Source organism: Phalacrocorax aristotelis, chromosome 1 (genome assembly GCF_949628215.1).
Source record: "Phalacrocorax aristotelis chromosome 1, bGulAri2.1, whole genome shotgun sequence".
In the NCBI taxonomy this organism is placed as follows: Eukaryota; Metazoa; Chordata; class Aves; order Suliformes; family Phalacrocoracidae; genus Phalacrocorax; species Phalacrocorax aristotelis.
The window spans coordinates 80,777-104,018 of record NC_134276.1 but is presented as its reverse complement, the minus strand read 5'-3'; the positions used below and the strand labels follow the sequence as shown (position 1 = coordinate 104,018).

Here is a 23,242-nt window from a genome sequence, read left to right as displayed (position 1 = left end):
TTCATCAATGACATAGAGAGTGGGATCGAGTGCACCCTCAGCAAGTCTGCAGATGACACCAAGATGAGCAGTGCAGTTGACACACCTGAAGGATGGATGTCATCCAGAAAGACCTGACCACGCTGGAGAGCTGGGCCTGGGAGAAACGCATGAGGTTCAACAATGCCAAGTGTAAGGTCCTGCACCTGGTTCGGGGCCACCCCTGGCATCAATACAGGCTGGGGGATGAAGGGATTGAGAGCAGCCCTGCAGAGAACCACTTGAGAGTACCTGTGAACAAAAAGCTGGACATGAGGCAGCAGAATGTGCTTGCAGCCCAGAAAGCCAACCATATCCTTGGTTGCATCAAAAGAAGCGTGGCCAGCAGTGCGAGGGAGGGGACTCTTCCCCTCTGCTCTGTTCTGGTGAAATCCCACCTGGAGTATTGCATCCAGCTCTGGGGTCCTCAGCACATGAAAGACATGGACCTTTTGGAGCGGGTCCAGAGGAGGCCACAAAAATGATTCAAGCGCTGGAGCACCTCTCCTACAAGGATAGGCTGAGAGAAGGCTGCAGGGAGACCTTATTGCAGCCTTCCAGTACTTGAAGGCGGACTATAGGGAAGATGGGGGCAATCTCCTTAGCAAGGCCTGTTGTGACAGGACAAGGGTTTTAAACTAAAGAAGGGTAGCTTTAGACTGGATATAAGGAAAATTTTTTATGATGAGGGTGGTGAAACACTGGAGCATGTTGCCCAGAGAGGTGGTAGATGCCCCAGTCCCTAGAAACATTCCAGGTCATGTTGGACGGGGCTCTGAGCAACCTGATCTAGTTGAAGATGTCCCTGCTCACTGCAGGGGGTTGGACTAGATGACCTCTAAAGGTCACTTCCAACCTAAACCATTCTATGATTCTAAATGGGGCAAGCACCCTGGTGACAAAGGACATGGAAAAGCAGCCTTCAGGAATCCCATGGCCCTAAGACCAAAGGGAAACTCTGGAGCAAGGAAGACTTACTCTCAGTGGAGGACAGCCAGGTTAGGAACTGCTCTCGGTAGACTGGGGTTACATATGTCCATGGGACCTGAATGAATGCACCCACAAGTGGTGAGGGAGCTGGATGACATTACTGCAAGGCCACTCTCAATTATCTTTGAAAGGTCACGGTGACTGGGAGAGGTTGTTCCTGTGGACTGGAAGAAAGCAAAAATCTCTCCTATCTTCAAGAATGCCAAAAAGGAAGATCCAGGGAACTACAGGCTGGTCAGCCTCAACTCAATTTAGTATAGACAGAGAATTATATAGCCATGCCTGATTTTTTCCACCTTTCCTTACTGCATTCCCCTCATCACGGACACTGTCAGTAGAGCACATCAGAGAGGTTTTATAGTATTGCCTAATGAGCTTCTGGAAGGTGTTTTGATTTTGTTCAGAAGGCAGTTATAAATGCTTTAAAACAGAAATTGTACCTTGTCTGCTTTGCGTGCCTGTGACCTGAAGGCAATTCAGGGGCTGCCAAAGACTTCCATCATCAATCATAGGTAAGATCCTTCCCTGTTCATGTTCATCAAAGAGAATATCATTGAGGAGAAGAGGATCATAAACTTTGAAATGTTAAATTTAAAATCACACTAAGGCCTGTGGAAAAAAAAAGGATTTGAAGGGGAGACTAACACTCTGGCTTTAAAATCTGTTTTCCATGCAGTTGCTCTGGGACTAACATTCTGTGCAGTTGCAGAAAGTATCATGCAATTTAAATGGACGGATGAAAGAACATCCTGTGCAGGTGTTCTTAAAGGTGACGCAAGAAGCGTTTAACCCATCTAGTTACTGGAAGTGTTCAAGGTCAGGTTGGATGGGGCTTTGAGTAACCTGATCTAGTGAAAGATGTCCCTGCCCATTGCAAGTCGGGCTGGAGTAGATGATTTTTAAAGGTCCCTTCCAACCCAAACCGTTCTATGATTCTGTGATGGTATGACTCCATGATTATCCTCCCTGATGTTAGTGTACTGGATGACTGTCCTCTTAGTGTTGGGTAACAATGACAGAGTGTTTTGTGCTGATCCCTTTCACAGGATCACAGGAGAAAGTCTTTTTGTATGTTTAAACAGAATCTAGTGTTTCAATTTGACAGTGTCAATGAGCTTGGATACCTTAAGTAACAGTGGAAAAAAACGGATTATGTCCATATAATTATTCTCTGTAATAAATGAAGAAGTGAAGGAAAACCAGGAAATAGAGAAGTAAAGGAAATAATGCTGAAAAATGAGGAAAGTTCATAATAGTCCTTGATTTTACTAAGATTTGTTTCACAAACTGGGATTGGGTACCTCCAAACCAGAATATATATGGTCTTCATAAGAAGGACTGAATCACAGAATAATTGAAGCTGGAAGAGACACCTAGAGATCTAGTCCACCTCCCCTGCTCAAAGCAGGGACAATTAGAGCCTTAATAAAGTTGAGGCAAACAACATCCACTGCTCTCCCCTCCTACACCAAATAATCTCATTGTAAAAGGCTATCAGGTTAGTTAAGCATGATTTTCTCTTCATAAAGCTTTGCTGACTACTTCTGATCACCTTCTTGCCATTTTGTTTTTGGAAATAGTTTTCAGGAAGATTTGCTCCATCACCTTCCCAGGGACTGAGGTGAGGCTGACCAGCCTGTAGTTCCCTGGATCTTCCTTTTTGGCATTCTTGAAGATAGGAGAGATTTTTGCTTTCTTCCAGTCCACAGGAACAACCTCTCCCAGTCATCGTGACCTTTCAAAGATAATTGAGAGTGGCCTTGCAGTGATGTCATCCAGCTCCCTCACCACTTGTGGGTGCATTCTTTTAGGTCGGATTCCAGTCATTTCTTCCCTCTTCATGCATCCAAATGCAGCTTTAGCTCTTTTTGCTCCAGTACTGAGTTTTAACTTGATTGTTTTCTACCAGTGTAAACCATTTCAGCCCTTATTTTTCTGCACATTCCCATAATCATGGAAATGCTTTGCATTTAGCTCTGTTAAGAGCAACCTTGTTTAAGAGGATCCAGTTTACTAGTTCACTGTTTCTTACTTACCTGTTATTATTCAGCCAGGGTTAGTATAATCTGAAAACTTTATTAGCAATGACTTGTTTATTTTTAAATCACCAAAAATATTGAAGCAACACTAAGTTTTGGATACTCCTTTCAACAACTTTTCCCTCCAAGACATCTTAATGTATTTAATATATGTTTAGACAGATGCACTACCTTTTAACGAAAATGTCATGGAGTATTATGGAGTGTATTACAATTTGAGTTAATCACTTTTTCACTGGTGGGCAACCAACAGCCATCAAGCAGAGGCCTACCCTTATTGTAATTGACTGCTTTTGGGCCCTCACCAGAAGAAGTCAGGGACCACCATTTCATCTTGCTTCATTCATCATTTGCCATCAAGTTCCATTGTACTCTGCTTTGAAATTCAATGTAGTTGAGTAGTCTGGTCCCCAAAATACAATTAATTTAAAAACAAGTGCCTTGTTACTGCATCAATGTTTTCTGTGTTATGATTGTATCTAAAGAGGCCATGGACAGATGATGAAACACTGGTGTGGTGGGTTAACCTTGGCTGGCTGCCAGATGCCCACCAAGCCACTCTATCATTCCCCCTCAACAGGACAGGAGGAGAAAAGAAGATGAAAAAGCTCATAGGCTGAGATAAAAACAGGGAGGTTGCTTACCAGCTACTGTCATGGGCAAAATAGCCTCGACTTGGGGAAGATTAATTTAATTCATTGCTTATTAATAATAGAGTAGGATGGTGAGAAACAAAGACAAAAGTAAAAGCACCTTACCCCCAGGCCCCCATCTTCCCAGGCTGAACTTCACTCCTTCACTTCTGACACTTCTACCTCTACCCCACCCCAGCGGCACAGAGGGGTGGGCAATGGGGCTTGTGGTCAGCTCATAACCCTTCATCTCTGCTGCTCCTTCCTCCTTGCACTGTTCCCCGGCTCCAGCATGGGGTGCCTCCCAGGGGTTGCAGTTCTTCAAGAACTGCTCCAGCATGGGGGCCTTTCCACAGGGTCTTTCAGCAAAAGAATGCTCCAGTGTGTGTCCCCTGCATGCCACAGTTCCTGCCAGAAAACCTGCTCTTGCAGGGCCTCTGTTCCATGGGTTGCAGCTTCCTTCAGGGCATATCCACTGCTGTGGTGTAGGATCCTCCACGGGCTTGCAGGTGGGTATCTGCTCCAACGTGGTCCTCCACGGGCTGCAGGGGGACAGCCTGACTCACCATGGTCTTCTCCACAGGCTGTGGGGGAATCTCTGCTCCAGCACCTGGAGCACCACCTCCCCCTCCTTCTTCTCTCACCTTGGTGTCTGCAGGGCTGCTTCTCTTTCCTCTCTCCCTCAGCTGCTGCCCAGCATTTTTTACTCTTTCTTAAATATGTTATCAGAGAGCTGCCACTAGTGTTGCTGATGGGCTCAGTTTTGGGCGGAGGCCGATTCATTTTGGAGCCAGCTGGAATGAGCTGGGACCAGCTGGAACCAGCAGGGCAGTCCCAGCCCCTTCTCACAGAGGCTACCCTGCAGCACCACTGCTGCCAACACGTGGCCACATAAACCCAGTGCACAGTGGTGGTCATAGTCTTTGACACACATGTCTATATCTTAACACTTGGCATACTGAATAATGTAAATCTAAAAAGAATGTTTAAAGATGTGTTATGCTGCCTGAAAAGAAGTTGGTAATGCCAGGATAGAAATAATTCCTCCCAGAAAACTGAACTGTGAGTGGAAAAAAAAAAAGAAAGGAATTACTGAAACTCATTATGAATAAATAGTAGGGGTAACAGCCACCCCACCGTCCTTTAAAAATGCTGTTGATACTTTGCAGTGAGTGGCAGAGGGAGATTGAGGATATTATTACTAGATAATATTATTTCTAGAGGATAAACAGTATAGTTATTCAGAGTTGATGCAGTACCTGGAGTGTGGAACATCTGCTTGCCAACCATAATGCAGGGCTACAAAGTCGTCTAGCATTTCGAAGAATATGTTGTAAATGAGACATCATAGAAGAGCTACAAAGGTATACTGGAGATGAGAGAAAATAGGATTTTTTCCCCTCTTTGTTTAACTTGTATTTCTTGTAACTATTACTCAGCAGTCTAAGAGGAGCTCGTTTTTTGATTATGTGGTTAGCTATTTGGTCAGTCTTCTTTTTTCTGAATGTAACTGAATGTTGAGAACCAAACTGAATATGGGTCACCTGACAAGACTGATCAACAAAACCCTACAATGCAGAAGGCTCAGAGGAGATGGCCACAGGTGATATTGTCCTGAAGCTCAGGGAAGAATATAGGGAGTGACTGTAGCTATTGCAAAGCAAGCTGAACTTAACACAAAGGGGACTGGAGGGTGGCCTTGTTTTAGGTAAAGGCTGTATCAGCTGAGTGAATCAACTGGTTGTATAAATGGCTTTCTGTGAGTTAATCAAATAGGTGTAAATGTCTTCCTAAACTAGCCAGACCAGCATGGGCTAAATATATACATGGTTTAGCCCAGCATAGAGTATAACAACTGAGCAATCATTAAAATGAACTTTGAAGAGAGCAATGGGCTTCAACCTGTGTATCCTTTCTCCAGCAACTGGAGATGCCCACCATTGTGACAGTGATCATAAAGAGACTGGTAACGGGAATCACATTTGTATTGAGAATTGACTGTATATTGCAATTCAGTATACTGCTGTATCACTGCTAAATCAAACCCTATATAATGCCAAGTATCTTCAAATAAGTAAATCTGGTACCAAACATTAAACCCTCCTCATGTAGAATTTCTATAAAAACCTGGTCAGAGAGTATTGGACCCTAACAACTGACCAAGCAAAACAGAAACCGTTTTCCTGAACTGGCAGCTGCATATAATGTAGGGGATATAAACAACCTGGATTGATCTGAAACCCCAAAGGTATGCAGCATTTGCATTTCACCCTGCAGCAATGCAGGTTGGTAATACTAGCTTGAACTGTTACTTGCGCATGAAGAGCTCTCTCACAAATCACAGACAAGCTGTCTGTTGCTACTTGGGACCAGTAATAGGCAAGACCATCCCACATAAATCCCATTATCCCAATTATCTACACGATGTCTTCCTGATTTCCAGCTTCCTCCTCATCTCACATACAGAATCACTGAAATTTCTCCACAGCACTTACCAGCAACTGTCTTACAGCCAGTACTTCCCTCTCAAAAATTGCAAGCTTTCACACTGTTGGTGGATTTTAGCATGTTGGCTAAGGTGTCTCTTGGTATTCCCTTTGAAGCTATAGCACTCTCTAAGGCAGTGTTACAGTATTTCAGCACTCTGAATCCCATTCCATGTTTTAACAGTCTAAAATTTCAAAAAGTGGTTTTTTTTGTTTGTTTGTTTTGTTACTGTTATTTTGTGGTTGAACTGAGCCCCAATATCATGCTTTCATTGGCTAAGGCACCAGACTTCCCTGGATTAATAACTACTTTAAAAACCCCAGAGATAAACTTACAATCTAGAGAAATGGAAGAGGCCGATTTCTTCACCTAAGAAGCATGGTATCAAAAGCACAGGTGCTAGTAGTAATAAGCATATGGAAATGCTAATTTCTCAGATAGAAAGAATTAGAATTTATTTTTAATTTTTTTCTTATGTTGCCTCTGCATCCCAGAATGGCAAGAATGGGCATACATAACTGCAGCAATTGATACTGGAAGCAATTTTTAACCAATTCTACCACACTAGAGGTGAAATATTTGGTAAATATCTAATTCAGTATCTATATTTAGGAAGAGATTTCTTTAAAAGTATTTTGAACAATAACATGTCTGTTAGCTTGATTGTAACAGAATGCAGGACGGTCCTGGATGGAATCCTATAAAACAGACCAGTTCTTCTGAAAAGCAGGATACAAACTTTTAACAGCCCAAGTAATTAACAATATGAACAACTTAATGATGCTGTGAATTTCTTGTCATTGGTAACTCCTGAATCAAAATGTGTTTGTGTGCAGTTTTGCTTCCTCCTCTCCCCTTTCCAAATGTATATTAATAAATCAAGGAAAAGATAATTCAGGGAAGTTTTATGGCATATGTTTTACAAGATGACAAACCGATCCATAGTACTCTCTGTGTTTTTATGATATATGAATGTTAGTAACTGTATCCCAGATTAATTTGAATCCTACTGTTCTGAAGATAAAACTCACGGTTACACATGAAACTAGACTGTAGATCTTATAATTGCAAGACATAATTAAACAAAAGGGTCAACAAGATTGAAGGATTGGAGGTCTTCAAGGATAAAAATATTCAGTGTTACATTACCCTGAACTGCAGAAAAAAAAATAAAAAAGGCTGTAACTATGGGAATATGTCTGCTTTTGGCATAAGCCAAATCTGTTTCCTGCAAATAGAAAAGGAGGCAACTGGGAAGGGGAAATAGATCATTTCTAAGTGACATAATTCCTAGGTCATGTAAATATGAAGCCAAGGGAAAAAGAAAGAATAAAAACTTGACAGCAGTAAAGATGTTTTTGAAGTAAAGTAAGAACAAAAGAAATCCAGCATAGGGCAGTCTGTTACATTACATGGAGATAGTAAAACTGTTAATGGTGCCAAGAAGGAATAGTTGTTCAAAATTATCTTTTGTATGTGTGAGATACAAGATGAAAACATTAGAAGATAACAAACAGTAGTCTAGAAATAATAATTTTTTTTTTTTAATCAACGGGCCAAATTGGTTTGCACCTATAAATCTAAAGAAGTTCACTGAAGAGACCTATGGTTCACTGATCCTGCATGAGCATTAGGGCTTGGACAAGATGACTTCCAAAGGTCCCTTTTAACCTTAACCATTCTGTGATTCTATGGTTTCTGGGTTGAAAGGGACCTTTAAAGATCATCTAGTCCAACTTCCTTGCCATGTGGAGTGACGTCTTTCACTAGATCAGGTTGCTCAGAGCCCCATCCAACCTGGCCTTGAACAATTCAAGTGGCTGACATCCACAGTTTCTCAGGGCAATGTATTCCAGTGTCTCATCACTCTTATAGTAAAGAATTTCTTCCTTATGTCCAATCTAAATCTACTCTTAGTTTTAAACCATTGCCCCCTTTCTGTCACTACAGCCTTGGTAAAAAACCTCTCTCAGCCTTTCTTACAAGACCCATCTAACTATTGAAAGGCTGCAGTAAGGTGTCCTTGGAGCTTTCTCTTCTCCAGACTGAACAGCCCCAACTCTCAACCTTTCTTCATAGGAGAGGAGATCCAGTCCTCTAATAATTTTTGTGGCCCTCCTCTGGACCCACTCTAACATGTCCATGTCTGTCTTGTGCTGGGGACCCCAGAACCGGAGGCAGTGCTCAGGTGGGGTCTCACCAGAGCAGAGTAGAGGGGAAGAATCACCTCCCTCAATATAGATATTGTATCCTTGACCAAGATAAGATTGGTTTTCTGGGCTGCAAGTGCACGTTGCTGGCTCATGTCCGATTTTTCATCCACCAGTATTCCCAAATCCTTATCTGCAGGGCTGCTTTCAATCCTTTCATCCCGGAGTCTGTATTGATACTGGTGATTGCCTCAACCCAGATTCTGTGGTTCTTTAATGAAGGCAAAATATGATTTTAAGCAACTTAAGCGTTTTCCATTCAGCATGGATCTAACAAACCTGAAAAGTGTTCAAAGTAAAATCATATGAGCAGGGGTCACAATACCAGAAGAATCAGAAAAATCCAGATTTTTGTTTACTCTGTTAGATGATTACACATCCCTGTAATTCCACTGGCAGTTTGAATATAAATTCTAACTCTTCAGAAGTATATTGCCATAGCAAATGTAACACAGTGAAGCTGTACTGACTTAGTGAAAACAAACTTTGTCTAAGAAATGGTTGGAACTTAACCTTCAGGGATTCATTCATCCTCAAAATCAGTATTATTTCAACAGTGTAGGCATATATTTACACACTAAGCATCTTTCTGTGATTCAACACAGACATTTTTTTTTTTCTGGAAGATGTGATGTCATAAAAGAAAAACTTCACAATGTTTCTCAGAAGCTTGTGTGTTTCTGTTATAGAAAAAGGAGAGCTGACAAACTCTTAGAGTGTTGCAGGTTCACAGAATCATAGACTCATAGAATGTCCTGAGTTGGAAGGGACCTGCAAGGATCATCGAGTCCAACTCCCGTCACCGCACAGGACAACCCCAAAATTCACACCGTGTCTCTGAGGGCGTTGTCCAAGTGCTTCTTGAATAGCGTCAGGCTTGGTGCCGTGACTGCCTCCCTGAGGAGCCTGTTCCAGTACTCCACCACCCTCCTGGGGAAGAACCTTTTCCTAATACCCAACCTAACCCTCCCCTGGCACTTCTCCCTGCCATTCCCTCGGGTCCTATCATTGGTTGCCAGAGAGAAGAGATCAGCACCTGACCCTCTTCTTCCCCTTGCGAGGCTGCTGTAGACCATGATGAGATCTCTCCTTGGTCTCCTCTTCTCCAGGCTGAACAACACAAGTGAGTTCCGCTGCTCCTCATACAGTTTCCCCTCTAAACCCTTCACCAACTTCATGGCCCTCCTCTGAACACTCTCCAGTAGCTTTATATCCTTAATGTACTCCAGTGCCCAAAACTGCACACAGTACTCAAGGTGAGGCTGCACCAGCGCAGAGCAAAGCAGGACAATCACCTCCCTTGACCGGCTGCAATGCAGGGATTGATGCACCCCAGGGCACAGCTGGCCCTCTTGGCTACCAACACACACTGTTGGCTCATGTTCAACTTCCCGTTGACTAGAACCCCCAGGTTCCTCTCCATGGAGCTGCTCTGTACTGACATCCAGGGTTGCCATGCCCCAGGTGTAAAATCTGGCACTTGCCCTTGTTAAACTTCATATGGTGGTGGTTGCCCAGCTCTCTAATTTGTCTAGATCTCTCTGCAGGGCCTCTCTGCCCTCACCAGTGTCAACAGCTCCTCCCAATTTTGTGTCGTCAGCAAACTTAATTAGTATTCCTTCCAGTCGTGCATCCAAGTAATTTAGAAAGAGATTAAAGAGTACCGGCCCCTTTGGAGCCCCACTAGTGAATGGCTGCTAACCCTATGTAACTCCATTTACTATAACCCTTTGAACCTGACCTATCAGCCAATTGCTCACCCACTGCATTATGTGTTTATCCAGCTGTGTGCTGGACATTTTGTCCAGGCGGATACTGTGAGAGACAGTATTGAAAGCTTTACTGAAATCCAAAAAGATTACATTGACTGGCTTCCCTTGGTCAGATAGGTGGGTAACTTTGTCATCGAAGGAAATTAAGTTTGTTAAGCAGGACTTTCCCCTTGTGAACCTGTGGCTGGGACCAATGACTGCATTGTCTTTCAGGTGTTTTTCAATAACTCCCAGAATAATCTCCATAATTTTGCCAGGCACAGAAGTGAGACTGACGGGCCTGTAGTTACCAGGGTCATCTCTGTTGCCCTTCTTGAAGATTTGGACAACACTGGCCAGCTTCCAGTCAACTGGGACCTCTCCAGATTCTCAAGAGCATTGAAAAACCATTGTGAGAGGTCTCGCTATGACGTTAGCCAGCTCTTTAGGTACCCTCGGATGCATCTCATCAGGCCCCATTGACTTACAGGAATCTAGCTGGAGCAGCAAGTCCTGCACAAGTTCCGAGTTGATTGGGATTTTATCATTCCTTCAGTCAGGGTTCTCTAGTCCAGAAAGAACCAGGTGGGGTCCCACTGGTGTTGAAGACCAAGGTGAAGAAAGCATTAAGCATCTCTGCCTTGTCTATGTCCCTGTTTGTGAGGTGACCATTCTCATCAAGCAACAGGCCAATGTTATTTCTGGCTTGCCTTTTGCTATTAACGTACTTAAAAAAGCCCGTCTTATTGTCCCTCACGGTACCAGCCAGCTTCAACTCTAATTGAGCTTTGGCTGCACGGATTTTCTCCCTGCAGTGGCAAACAGTGTCCCTATACTCCTCCCATGTTGCATGACCTTGCTTCCACTGGTATATACTTTCTTTTTTTTTTCCTTCTTTCTAGAAGATCCCTGGTCAGCCAAGCTGGCCTTCTGCCTCGCTTGCCTGAACTCACCTGATAGTTCTTACACCGATGTCATCAATTCTAAAATTGCAGGCAAAAAACACCTCCAGTAAATCAACAATACCTCGCAAAGAGCTGTCCTGTTCCCCACCAGTATCCAAATGAGGAAAAAATGCCTTAGAAAAAAGTACTGACAAAGCTAAGAGGTGTGTATGGGGTGGTGGCATGTGTGTGTGTGTGTTTATATGTATAAATTATAAATAGTTGTATACAAATATACATTATTCTGACATATATTATATGTATTATAACACATACATTAGAATAATCATGGTATGTTAGACCCAAGCTCCATCTAGCCTAGTATCCTCTCTTTGACAGCACATACCTAGAAAAACATGAGAAAAAAGGAAGCATATCATGACACTTACCCAGAATGCCAATAGCAGCTTTGTACACAGACTGGGACAGCTTTTCTTGCTTTTATGAGAAAGTGGAATATAGTTTCGTTATATCTTAATTTTTGAAACAACCAATTTACTGAGGATTTGGGCATAAATTTTCTCACATTAAAATATTTTCTTTCTGTATTGTCATCAGTTTAAGAAATGCCCACAACATGTATATAGAGGGGTGTAAAATGCACAACCCATAGATGAAGACATCAGACCAAAAGATAAAACATCCAATGGGTCTGTTCTTGATCTGAAGGCTTTGAGCTGGTACCATGCAGAGGGAGGGCAGGCTTTAATTTTGTGGGTATAGATCTTGGGCTGCCTGGTCTTCTGAGTTGGAGGGCCATGACTGGGAACAGTGACTTTCTAGTTGTGGACACTGAAATTATAAGGGACCAGTTGTATCAGTTGAATGTTCATAATTCCATGGGGCCTGATTGGATTCATCCCAGGGTACTGAAGGAGTTAGCAGACATTACAGCAGGACCCCTCTCAATCATCCACCAAAGGCCTTGGGAGTCTGGGGAGGCCCCTGCTGACTGGAAGCTAGCCAACATTATTCCAATTTACAAGAAGGGCATGAGAGAAGACCCAGGAAACTACAAACGTGTTTGTCTAACCTCAGCACCCGGAAAAAGTTATGGAGAAGATCATCCTGGGTGCTACTGAAAGGCATTTAAAGGACAATGTAATCATCAGGCACAGTCAAAATGGGTTCACAAAGTGAAAGTCCTGTCTGATTTGCTATCCTTCTATGATAAGGTCACCTGCCTTGTGGATGAAGGAAAGGCAGTGGATGTAGTTTTTCTGGATTTTAGTAAGGCTTTTGATATTGTCTTTCACAGTATTCTTCTGGTCAAGTTGTCCAACTGTGAGATGAGCAAGTAGATGGTGCACTGGGTGAAGAGCTGGCTGAATGGCAGGGCTCAAAGGGCTGTAGTGAATGGGGCTATATCTGGCTGGCGACTGGTCACCACCAGTGGTGCTCCTCATGGCGCAGTGCTGTTCAATATTTTTATCAATGCTCTGGATACAGGAGTTGAATGCACCATTAGTAAGTCTGGTGCTGATAGTAAACTGGGAGATGCTGTTGACTCTCTTGAGGGACATGAGGCCTTGCAGAGGGATCTAGATAGATTGGACCATTGGGCAATCATCAGTGGCATGAAATGTCACAAAAACAAAAGCCACATTCTGCCACTGGGATGGAGTAATGCAGAACCCAAGTATAAACTGGGAGAGAAGTGGCTTGAGAGCAGTCCTGGAGAAAGGCAGCTGGGGGCGCTGGTCAGCAGCAGGCTCAATAGAAGCCAGCAGTGTGCGCTGGCAGATGAGAGGGCAAAACTGAATCCTGGGGTGCATCAAAGTCAGCAAAACCAGGCAGTCAAGAGAGGTGATTATCCTACTGTATTTAGCGATGGCGTGGCCTCACCTTGAGTATTGTGTGCAGTTCTGGCCCCCACCATTTAAGAAGGATGTGAAGGTACTCAAATGGGTCCAGAGGAGGGCAACAAAGCTGCTGAAAGGGCTGGAAGGAGTGTCCTATGAGGAGCAGCTAAGGACTCTGGGTTTGTCTAATTTGGAGAAGAAGAGACTGAGGGGCAACTTCATTGCTCTCTACAGCTTCCTGAGGAGGGGACGTGGAGAGGGAGGTGCTGATCTCTTCTCCCTGGGATCCAGGGACAGGACACCTAGGAGTGGTTCCAAGCCGTGTCAGGAGAGGTTTAGACTGGACGTTAGGAAGCATTTCTTTACAGAAAGGGTGGTCAAGCACTGGAACAGGCTTCCTAGAGAGGTGGTCAATGCCCCAAGCCTGTCAGTATTTAAAAGGCATTTGGACAATGCCCTTAGTGCCTTAATGCTTTAACTTTTGGTCAGCCCTGAAGTGGTCAGGCAGTTGGACTAGATGATTGTTGAGGTCCCTTCCAAGTAGATCTATTCTATAGAATTCAATATCGAATAAGAATAATATTTTCTGGTTTCATTACTATCAAAGGTGAAAGATCCTAGACCCTTCTTAGCACTTTCCCAGGTCTGTCTCATCCAGTACCCAGATATGCACTTAGAGAGACAACATATCCAACATCACTCATCTAAGAAACATTGGGACATGTGGTGGCTTTAGCATCCTCTGCCACAGCCATGTGACAGAATGAACAATATGCAGCTTTTAGAACTCAGTAATTCTGAGAAACATTATCCCTCACCTTCATTACACACAAGTACAGGTTTTCTGTTTTATGCTTACCACTGATTCTTTATTTCTCAAATAAAGAAGCAAAATATAAGGTTTAAGTGTCATTTACAGAAAATGAATATGTCTTACAGAGTGATTTGGTGCATCACAGGTTTTATGTCTCACTCACATTGTATCCTGTAGGCTTGGAGACTGAAGTCCGGAGCCCACCATGCCGCAAAGTCACCATTCGTTGTAAAAATACCATCTACAAACTTCATCTTCCCTTCTAGACCAAACAACGTAAGTGTCACATAAATTCTTTGAAATGCTGCAGTTGAAATCCTTAGAACATGGTACCTGGGATTACAGTAACAGAACAAAGTAGATAAGAAATTTCTGTATTTGTGATGGGAAGAAGAACGAGGAGAAGAATGAAAGCAAGGCAAAGAGAAAGAAGGTTATTTCTTGTTCCTTTCCTGTGGGAGGAAGCAGAGAGCTCTTACAAAGAAAGAACTAAAAGTAGGAGGAAGAAAGAGTTTGAGGAATGAGCTAAAACAGGCTAAAGGAGCCTGAAATTGAGGACAAGGGAGTAAGTAAAGCTTTGAACCTTCCCATTTGAAACTAGGAAGATGACAAGAGTGGGAGGAAAGGCAGTGAAGTGGCAGAATTCAGACTGTTTATGGGAATTTTATTAATACTAGTGAAGGAGGTGAAAGAGATTCCCAGGAGTGTGTAAGGGCTGAGGATTTTCAGGGTTCTGCTTGTAATGGAACAGAAGGAGAAAATGATTCAAGGGTAGAGGACAACAGAGCATGAAGAGTATTAGCCAGTGGAGATGTGTGAGTGATGACTGTGAGCAGAAGAGGAGAAAGAGCCGGAAATTGAAAGAAGAGAGGAAGGCTGGCAGGGTGGACCTGATGACAGCAACACTGAAAATCTGAACACAGCACTGCTCTGAAGAGGAAAAGAGGGAAGGAAGCAGGGTTGGTGAAGAGGGAGCAATGGAAAAGGAGCAGTGCAGCATTCCCCCACAGCCTGACACAATTCAAGCAACATGACCCATCAGGAGTTTAGACCTTGAGAAATGTCAAATAAAGGCATTGAGGTCTCTGAAGGACTCAGGACATAGACAGTGAGGCCATGCAGATGCCAGGTACAGATGCATTTTTTACAGAGGGCATTCCAGAAACAGCAGGATAAGGCAAGGTGATATTAAAATCAGCAACATGACCTGGTGAGTAAGCAGAAAAGATGGAAGGAAATGTTAATCAAACTAAGGGGAAGGGAAGGAAGTAGCAGCTTTTGCAGTAGGACTGCAGGCTTTAGATTTATGCTTACAATGGGAAAGCAAAAACAAGGCAGAGAAAGGATGCAGCAAAGGTAATGTGAACCACTAACAGATAAGGGTAACAAGACGGAGAATTAGCATCAGAAAGACAGGAGGAATAAAAAAGTATGAATGGCACATAAACAAGAACCCTCCCTCAAAGCATTTGAAAAATGCTGAGCAGATAATTTTCACAGCAGGATCCCAAAGTGCTGGACTGTACCAGGCTGCCCCGGAGGAAAAGAGGATGATGGCAAGGCAAAGCATAAACATGAAGACAAGAACGTCTTCCACATGTTTGCAACATTCCCTGCTAGGTTATGAACAGAAGTAGCCCAGGCTCTACATTAGTCCTTAGGACAGGTTAGAAGGATAAGCACATAGTACCATTCTCCATAGTACAACGTCACCTCAAGCACAGTTGAGAGATGGGACAAAGGTGAGGAAAGCCTGTTGTGCTTCACTTCCATTTCTAATTGGAGTGTGCTTTACTCTATTGCTCCTAGTCTGGCAGAGGGAGTCTCCTCCTCTTGGGAAGGGCTCCATTCTGGATCTTACTAAGAATTGGTCTCATCCTTCAACAAGGACCCCTTTCCCACAGGGTGAGAACATGTTCCGTTCCAGCAGCCCTTCTCACTGTAATAGACTGGACTGGGACTGCAGTGTTCATCAACCCCTGTAACTGCAAGCAGCCTGGCTGCTCTGCACTGATGGGAGGTAATTAAAACCTTCCTTGGTACTGCTTTCTCCACTCAGAATAGAAAGTGCCTCCCTCTCCAGTATGAAGCCCATTCCCAGCCCAGAACAAAAGCTAGAAGTTTCTGGCAAGTACAGATCTTGCCACAAGAAAGCTGGGGCCAGCATAATTTATATTGTTTCCCCCCTTGCCATCTATGTGTGGGGCCCCAGAGTGATGACGTCGTGGCTCAGATGCTATAAACAAGGCCAAATTCATGGACCAGAGATTCCCTGGAGACTGGCTAGATGTCTGTGTTAGGTTATGAGTTCCTGGGAGCAGAGATAATAGCAGGATGAAGCTGAGAGAATGGGAAATTGCAGAACTGGGGGTTAGGACACTAGAGAGATACTTTCCCTTTGTTAGTCCTGTTCATCTGAGCCTCCTAGGAAGAAATTGGTGAATGTGGTTCTGGTTTTAACATCATGTGGATGGCGAATTCTAATTTGGGAAAAGCAGCACTATGTCTGCTGGCAAGCATGGCATTATAATACTGGTGATCCTTGAAACATCAGGAAATCGGTAAGAAATAATGTCACCTGACAGAGGAACACAGAAGGCATCATGTACCTGGGACCCTGACAAAATTTACTCAAGGTCCAAATACAAATCTGACTTAATTTTCTGAAAGTCCTGTTGTAGTTCCATACTGGTTAATTTTACAACCATTTTAAAACTAAAGAGACTCTGCGCCTTCAATCTCTGAATATAGGGGAGACCTCAAACATGAACTCCTTTCAACTTGTGACCATAATGGGTTTGAAATGCTGGCCCCAGAACACTGGCATTACACCAGTAATCATTATAGTAATGAAATATACCTATGTAATACCAATCCTTTTGCAGTGGGACTAGATGATTGTTGTAGGTCCCTTCCAACCATTCCATTCCATTCCATTCCATTCCATTCCATTCCATTCCATTCCATTCTATGCTATGCTATGCTATGCTATGCTATGCTATGCTATGCTATGCTATGCTGTTCTGTTCTGTTCTGTTCTTTTTATATACTCTTCAAAATACCTTTTGGTCTATCTATTTTATCAAACTAAGGACTGATATTCTATTGGTAATCTAATGCAATCAATAAATTGTTTAATTCCTGCTTTCCAGGACACAGCCACCAATCTGTAACCACAAACTGATCTGAGGGACTCTCCTGGAAGCAACCCTGCTGGCTGACAATCATCCATTGCCAAGTACAGCAACAAAGCTTAAGTCAAAAGCTGATGAATTACTGCTCAGTGTTTAATCAGCTCTTCATGCGCTACTGACAAATGCCTTACAGAAATCACTTATCTATCTCTGATGTCCCAAAATTCCTTTTTTTTTCTTCTCATGCTTCCCCCCTTGGAGGTATGAAATTTGGTCTTATCCCCATTTTACAGATGAGGAACTGAGACAGAGATTTGAGGAGGAGTATATAAGAGCCACATTTTTGAAGGCCTTCAAGTCACCAAAGAAACTATGAACACTCAGTGTATAATGTTTGTATTTGGAGAGAAGAACAAAGCAGAGTCTTTAAAATACAACGGGAGCTCTGAGAAGCTTGGGTCTGCTGATTAAAGCAGCTGGAGGAGCAGCACCCCATGCATCACGTCCCTAAACATACGCAGAAAGGTTACTTTTGAAACTTCCTTCAATGGAAGTTAAAGGCTTTTATCTTGCTTATACCTCTTTGAAAAAAATCCACACTGGACAATAACTCAAACTGGAGTTCGACCTGTTCAGGGAGAAAAAGCAAGTAGAGATGGTGTGATAAGGTCTTTGAATAGCAGGAAACTTAAGTGTAATACAGCATGAAGTGCCATATCAGTTAATCAGAAGTATCCATGCTTATTCACAAAAGGTAGAGAATCACTGAATGTAAATGCAACAGGTACGTTTGGTAAGGTGGTACTTGAAATGGGGAAAGCAGCAGGTAGTACAGGAACTCTGTGGTGGGTAAGGAGATGAAGAGTGCCTCCCATCAAGCAGATGAAAGGCAGAGTCGGGGTCGGTATCACTTGATGTGAAGCATATGAGCATCCTCCAGCAAGGAGACGACTTCAAGACATTTTTCAGAAAGCTCTGGTAGTTTTTCAGAAAGAGTTGATCATAGCAGTGCCTAAGGTCAAGCTCTTGTCCTTCAACATGGAATGAACAACATCATTTAAAGAAGTTCACAGAATCACAGAATCACAGAATGGTAGGGGTTGGAAGGGACCTCTGGAGATCGTCTTGTCCAACCCCTCTGCTTGAGCAGGCACAGCTAAAGCAGTGTGCACAGGACTGCGTCCAGGCGTGTTTTGAATATTTCCAGAGACGGAGACTCCACAGTCTCTCTGGGCAGCCTGTTCCACTGAATTATTCTGAATTATTAACAAGGAGATTTTAAAAAACCACAATATTATGCGGGAATAAAACAGGGGAGCAAACCTCCTAGGATATCAACGTATCTCCAATGGTGGTCTTCCAAACAGACATATAATTATCTTGCTCAGAAATATATATTGGTTATATAGGTAATGGCAATCATCACTCCCTCTTACAATGTGCGGTCAACCCTTCCACAATTTTGCCCTGGGCTGATATTGTATTAAGTGTCTAACAATTTCACAGACATGTCACTTTCATCCTATAAATATCACTGCACTAGTAGTTCCCCAAGATCCTTTGGTCCAAGATCTCTGCAAAACGAAACAAACAGAAAAACAAAACTCCACCTCAGTATTCTTTGTCCTCACTTCTCCTCAGCTGGTTCTTTTCACTATCCTTGTTGATTCACAAATCTAAGTCCATTATAATACCAGTACTCCAGGCTAGTATTTTAGACGTATTATTACCTCAGTTCCCCCTTCTCTATTGCACAGTCTCTACAAGGCAATAAAGCAAACCACTTCTTTTATCTTTTAAAAGTCCTTACAACTGTTTCCTGCACTTCCTAACCTCTGTGACAAGACATGGGATGACCGTTTCTTCTCTCCACTTCCATCACTGCCATTAATATCTAAGGATATCTTCTAAATGTCCTTTCCATCACTCTTTTTGAAGGAGAAAGAATCCACTGAACACCAAAGAACGAGAAAATCATAGTATCTTCCTTGACAGTGATGGTTTTTTTTTTTGGAGATGATTACATGCTTAACAATTACTAGGAAGTTGGTTCCTGTGATTGTGTTCAAAGTGTTCAAAGTCAGGTTGGATGGAGTTTTAAGCAACCTGATGTAGTGAAAGATGTCCCTGCCCATGGTACGGGGGGTTGGCTAGATGCTCTTTAAAGGCCCCTTCCAATTCAAACCATTTTATGATTCTGTGATTGTATCTTGTTTTGTTAATCACAGCCTCTTTGATGACACGGATGTATTTTGTCAAGTATTTAGGTTGTACACTCAAGACGTCTGTGTGCATAGAAGACTTAAAAGTTATGTCTACATTTTGCTGCACTGGCCTTAGTCTGTCAAGGTCTTGCCCTGTCACTGAGGCCTCTCTGTGGTATTACATTACAATAAAATGATCAAGGTCTGAGACTCATACCATATGTTCTCCTGGATCCAATTCTTACCACATTGTCCTAGACTGGCAGATGAATCCAGCCCTCCACTTTTGCAGTGACTGGGAGCAACAGGGCAGCATTAGAACAAAATATTTTGGGTAGCAATCTTTTTAAGGCACAGTCTTACTGCTTAGCACAACACAGCTCCGTAACCTTATCATTTGTAGAACTGTTTCCCAGGTGCAAGCTGATACAGACACTGTACTGCAACTGATAATCTTCAGCATGCATCCAAGTGATTAAGAAAGCAGAACAGGTAAGGGAAAATGCTTGTAGTAGATCAGAAGCACAGATTTTGTATTGCTGAGTCAGCCCATAGAAAGACCCAAACTTCTTTGGCCAACCTCGAATTGAAGCCAGAGTCTTGATACTGTGGATACAGAGTACCCTTCTGTGGGAAACAATACCTTCCATTTTCTCTCTTCTCTCTTTTACTGGTGCTGGTGTCTCACCTTCCATGCTGGGTTGCCTGGCTGTGCTTCTCTCTCTGGAGTCCTCCCTGTTATTCATTTGGGGTTCTCTGACGTCAACTCTGAGGTCAGGCAGGCAGCGCCACGCCTGTCCCTTGCCCTCTCCCAAACACAAAAGGCTATAGATAGCTGCTGCAGCAAATGCTTTTCATTATGTACTCCCTTCTCCTCAGACCGCCCACCCAGTTGGGGGTGGGAGCAGCATGGGGCCCCTAGATGCCTGTGCTGCTCTGCTATGTGTTTTCTGTTATTTGGGGTGAGTTGTGCATTCCTCACAAGCTTTGAATGTCGTGCAGGGCCCCAGGGGAATCCTCAGAGGAGTGGGAGGAGAGACCAGGCAGAGGAAGGTTGCCCATGCACACTAGGGAGGCATCCCTTCCCCCATGTCAGCCTGTGAAGATGTCCAGACCAGAGGGAAGTGCCAGGTCTATGACAGCATACCCCCCGCACACAGCATCCATCCCCTCTCAGAAACGTATTTAAAAGCTTTATAATTCCCACTAGCAGAACTTGCTTAGCTAGTCTTAGCCTGGCAAAACATAGAATAAGAGGTGATAAACCTGTCTGCTTCTACCCTTGCAATCAGTTCCAGGAAGGCAAAGGAAAAATTTCGGATTAAGCTAATTGTGAATCAAGAATGAATGGGTATCAACTGGCCATTAATATAGGCAACAAGAAATCTGGGGGGCATTTCTCGCTATTACAGCAATCAGGCCCCAAAACATCCCTCCAAACTAAGAAGGACATAGAAGCAAAATACAATCGGCTTCTAAACTAAAGCCTGATAGAATTATGATTGATTACAGGATTGTATATCTGTCACAGTTAGGGTTTGGACACACAGACCCAAGAATGGCTGTACACCACCTTCTCACCCTTTACCAAGGAAATCTGACATAGAGACTCCCTTCCTGAAGTACACGCGGTGCCTTGTACTAAGGACAGAAAACTAACCTCCCAGCCTCCTGCCCTACCTCCCCGCCACCCCCCCAAAAAAACCCCACAACTATTTGGGTCTGTGTTCTTGTATTAAACACAAGATGCCCAGTTCATGTTTCAGTGTCCTCTCAGGGAGTTTGCACAGAAGGTTGTTATGGATATTGAAATTAGGACTGGAAAGGACTTCCTGGGACAGCTGGATGCAGTGAGTTCAGTGGCCACTCCCCAACTTGCTGCCATGCGTTTTGTTCCATCATAATTCTCAGGATGCTAGTATAACGGGAAATCCTGCAGGATCTGAAGTGCCAGCAGGATGGGCTAGCATTCCCTGTAAGTCTTAACCTGTAACTAACTAAAAACATCATTTCCTGATCCAGGGATGTGACAAGAACAACAAAATTATGAACAGCTAGGATAAGAGAACCTGGAGGAAAAGAAAGCCTTGATTTCTGCAAAACTGTGCACACATCTAGAATACAAATAGAAATATAAGAGCTACCATAATGTACTGTATCCCGTACTATAACTGCAGCAATCAGGACTAGCTACTTCAGGTAGGCCAGGAATCACCGAAAAGGCAACAATAATAAAATATACCTCAGGAATAATTTTTATGTGGTTGATAAAATGCTAACACTGGGCTGAGGACTGAGCTTTATGGGTCCCAGTTAGAAACATGCATACTGACCATTCTCTATAAAAGTGACACTTTGAGATTGTAACTTATTTAATGCACAATATATTAATTTGTGGAGTGTAAAGTGTGTCGAGACACTGAACAGGAAGGAAGCATAGTACCTGAGACATAGAATCATAAAATCATGAAGGTTGGAAAAGACCTCTAAGATCATCGAGTCCAACCATCAACCCAACACTACCATGCCTCCTAAACTGTGTCCCCAAGTGCCATGTCTACATGTTTTTTTAACACTCCCAGGGATGGTGACTCCACCATCCCTCTGGGCACCCTGTTCCAATGCCTGACAGCTCTTTCAGTATAGAAATTTTTGCCGATAGCCAATCTAAACCTCTCCTGGCACAGACCTCTCACCCTATCGCTAGTGACTTGGGAGAAGAGATCAACACCCAACCTCACTACAACCTCCTTTCAGGTACTTGTAGAGAGAGAAGAGGAGTCTGAGGGGAGACCTTATTGCTCTATGATCTCCTCAGCCTCCTCTTCTCCAAGCTAAACAACCCCAGCTCCCTCAGCCACTCCTCATAAGGCTTGTGCTCCAGACCCCTCACCAGCTTCGTTGCCCTTCTTTGGCACATTCCAGCACCTCAATGTCCTTCTTGTCTTTAGGGGCCCAAAACTGAACACAGGCTGCAAGGAGCAGCTTCACCAGTGCCGAGCACAGGGGCAAAATCACTGCCCTGCTCCTGCTGGCCACACCAGTGCTGACACAAGCCAGGATGCTGTTGGCCTCCTTGGCCACCTGGGCATACTGCTGGCTCATGCTCAGCCGGCTGTCAACCAGCACCCCCAGGGCCTTCTCCGCCAGGCACTTTCCAGCCGCTCTGTCCCAGGCCTGGAGCGTTGGCTGGGGTTCTTGTGACCCAAGGGCAGGACCTGGCACTCGGCCTTGTTAAATCTCACACAATTGGCCACAGCCCATCGATCCAGCCTGCCCAGGACCCTCTGTAGAGCCTTCCTACTCTCAAGCAGATCGACACTCCCACCCAACATGGTGTCATCTGCAAACTTACTGAGGGTACACTCGATCCCCTTGTCCAGATCATTGATAAAGATATTAAACAAGACTGGCCCCAAAAGTGAGCCCTGGGGAACATGGCTTCTGACTGGCTGCCAACTGGATTTAGGTCCATTCACTTAATCCCTCTGGACTCAGCCATCCAGCCAGCAAAGAGTACACCTGTCTAAGCCATAGACATCTTACACAGCTCAGCCTACCACAGCTCCTCTATAACTCCTAGTACTGATCCTAAAGAGAAATAACATGAAACATTCACCTCCTCTACCACAGATACTCTCATGGCCCTCTGGCTGTTTGTCCTCAACACTGCCAGCTTGTGAAACCCCAATAAACCACGTCCCAAAACACCCCCAAGTCAACAGTGCCAGCTCTACTCCAAAATGCAGCACAGGGAACAGAGCATGGGCAGAACTACTGTGGGTCCTGCTGCACAGAGTTCTGCACGCCTCCACTGAGCTCTGCACCCCACCAGGGAACTCTGCATCATGACCGGACTCAGTTCCGCACCCCGCTTGGGGGATGACGGGCACCCTGCCCCCGGGGGCCCCGCAGCCTGCTCCTGAGGCAGCGCTTCTCTCCCCGCCCCATCGCTTACCGCGCAGAGGCTACCCGTTGCCATGGCGACGTGCTCCTGGCTCTCCCTCGCTACCGGAGCCAGGTACGGGACTGCGCTCGCGCGTCCGCCGGGTGCTGCAGTGGGGCGGCCAGGCAGGGATCCCGGGGGTCGGGATCCCAGGGGCGGCCAGGCCGGGATCCCACACCAGGGCGGCCAGTCTGGGCCGGTCGCCCGGGGGCGGGACGGGCACCGGCATTGAGGGGCGGGCGGGGAGGACCCGCCAGGGGGCGAGCTCCGC

The 23,242-nt window shown here is 44.3% G+C and overlaps 1 protein-coding gene across 3 annotated transcripts in view; it reads right to left on the bottom strand.

Annotated features, from left to right (window-relative positions):
* The window catches only part of DCHS1 (dachsous cadherin-related 1), a 98,779-nt gene extending 75,574 nt beyond the window's left edge, over positions 1 to 23,205 (bottom strand). The window contains exons 1-2 of one of the 3 annotated variants that reach the window (XM_075095194.1): positions 22,984 to 23,205; positions 13,851 to 13,949 (exon numbers count right to left, since the gene is read on the bottom strand). Coding sequence is in view for 1 of the 3 variants with exons in the window: in XM_075095019.1 (XP_074951120.1) it covers positions 1,449 to 1,518 (70 nt within the window). In the remaining 2 variants the exon portion in view is untranslated. Of the gene's footprint in view, positions 1 to 1,448; positions 1,534 to 13,850; positions 13,950 to 22,983 lie in introns of those variants that run through there. The other 2 variants (XM_075095276.1, XM_075095019.1) reach the window with 2 other exon arrangements.
* Between the last annotated feature and the right edge of the window lie 37 nt (positions 23,206 to 23,242).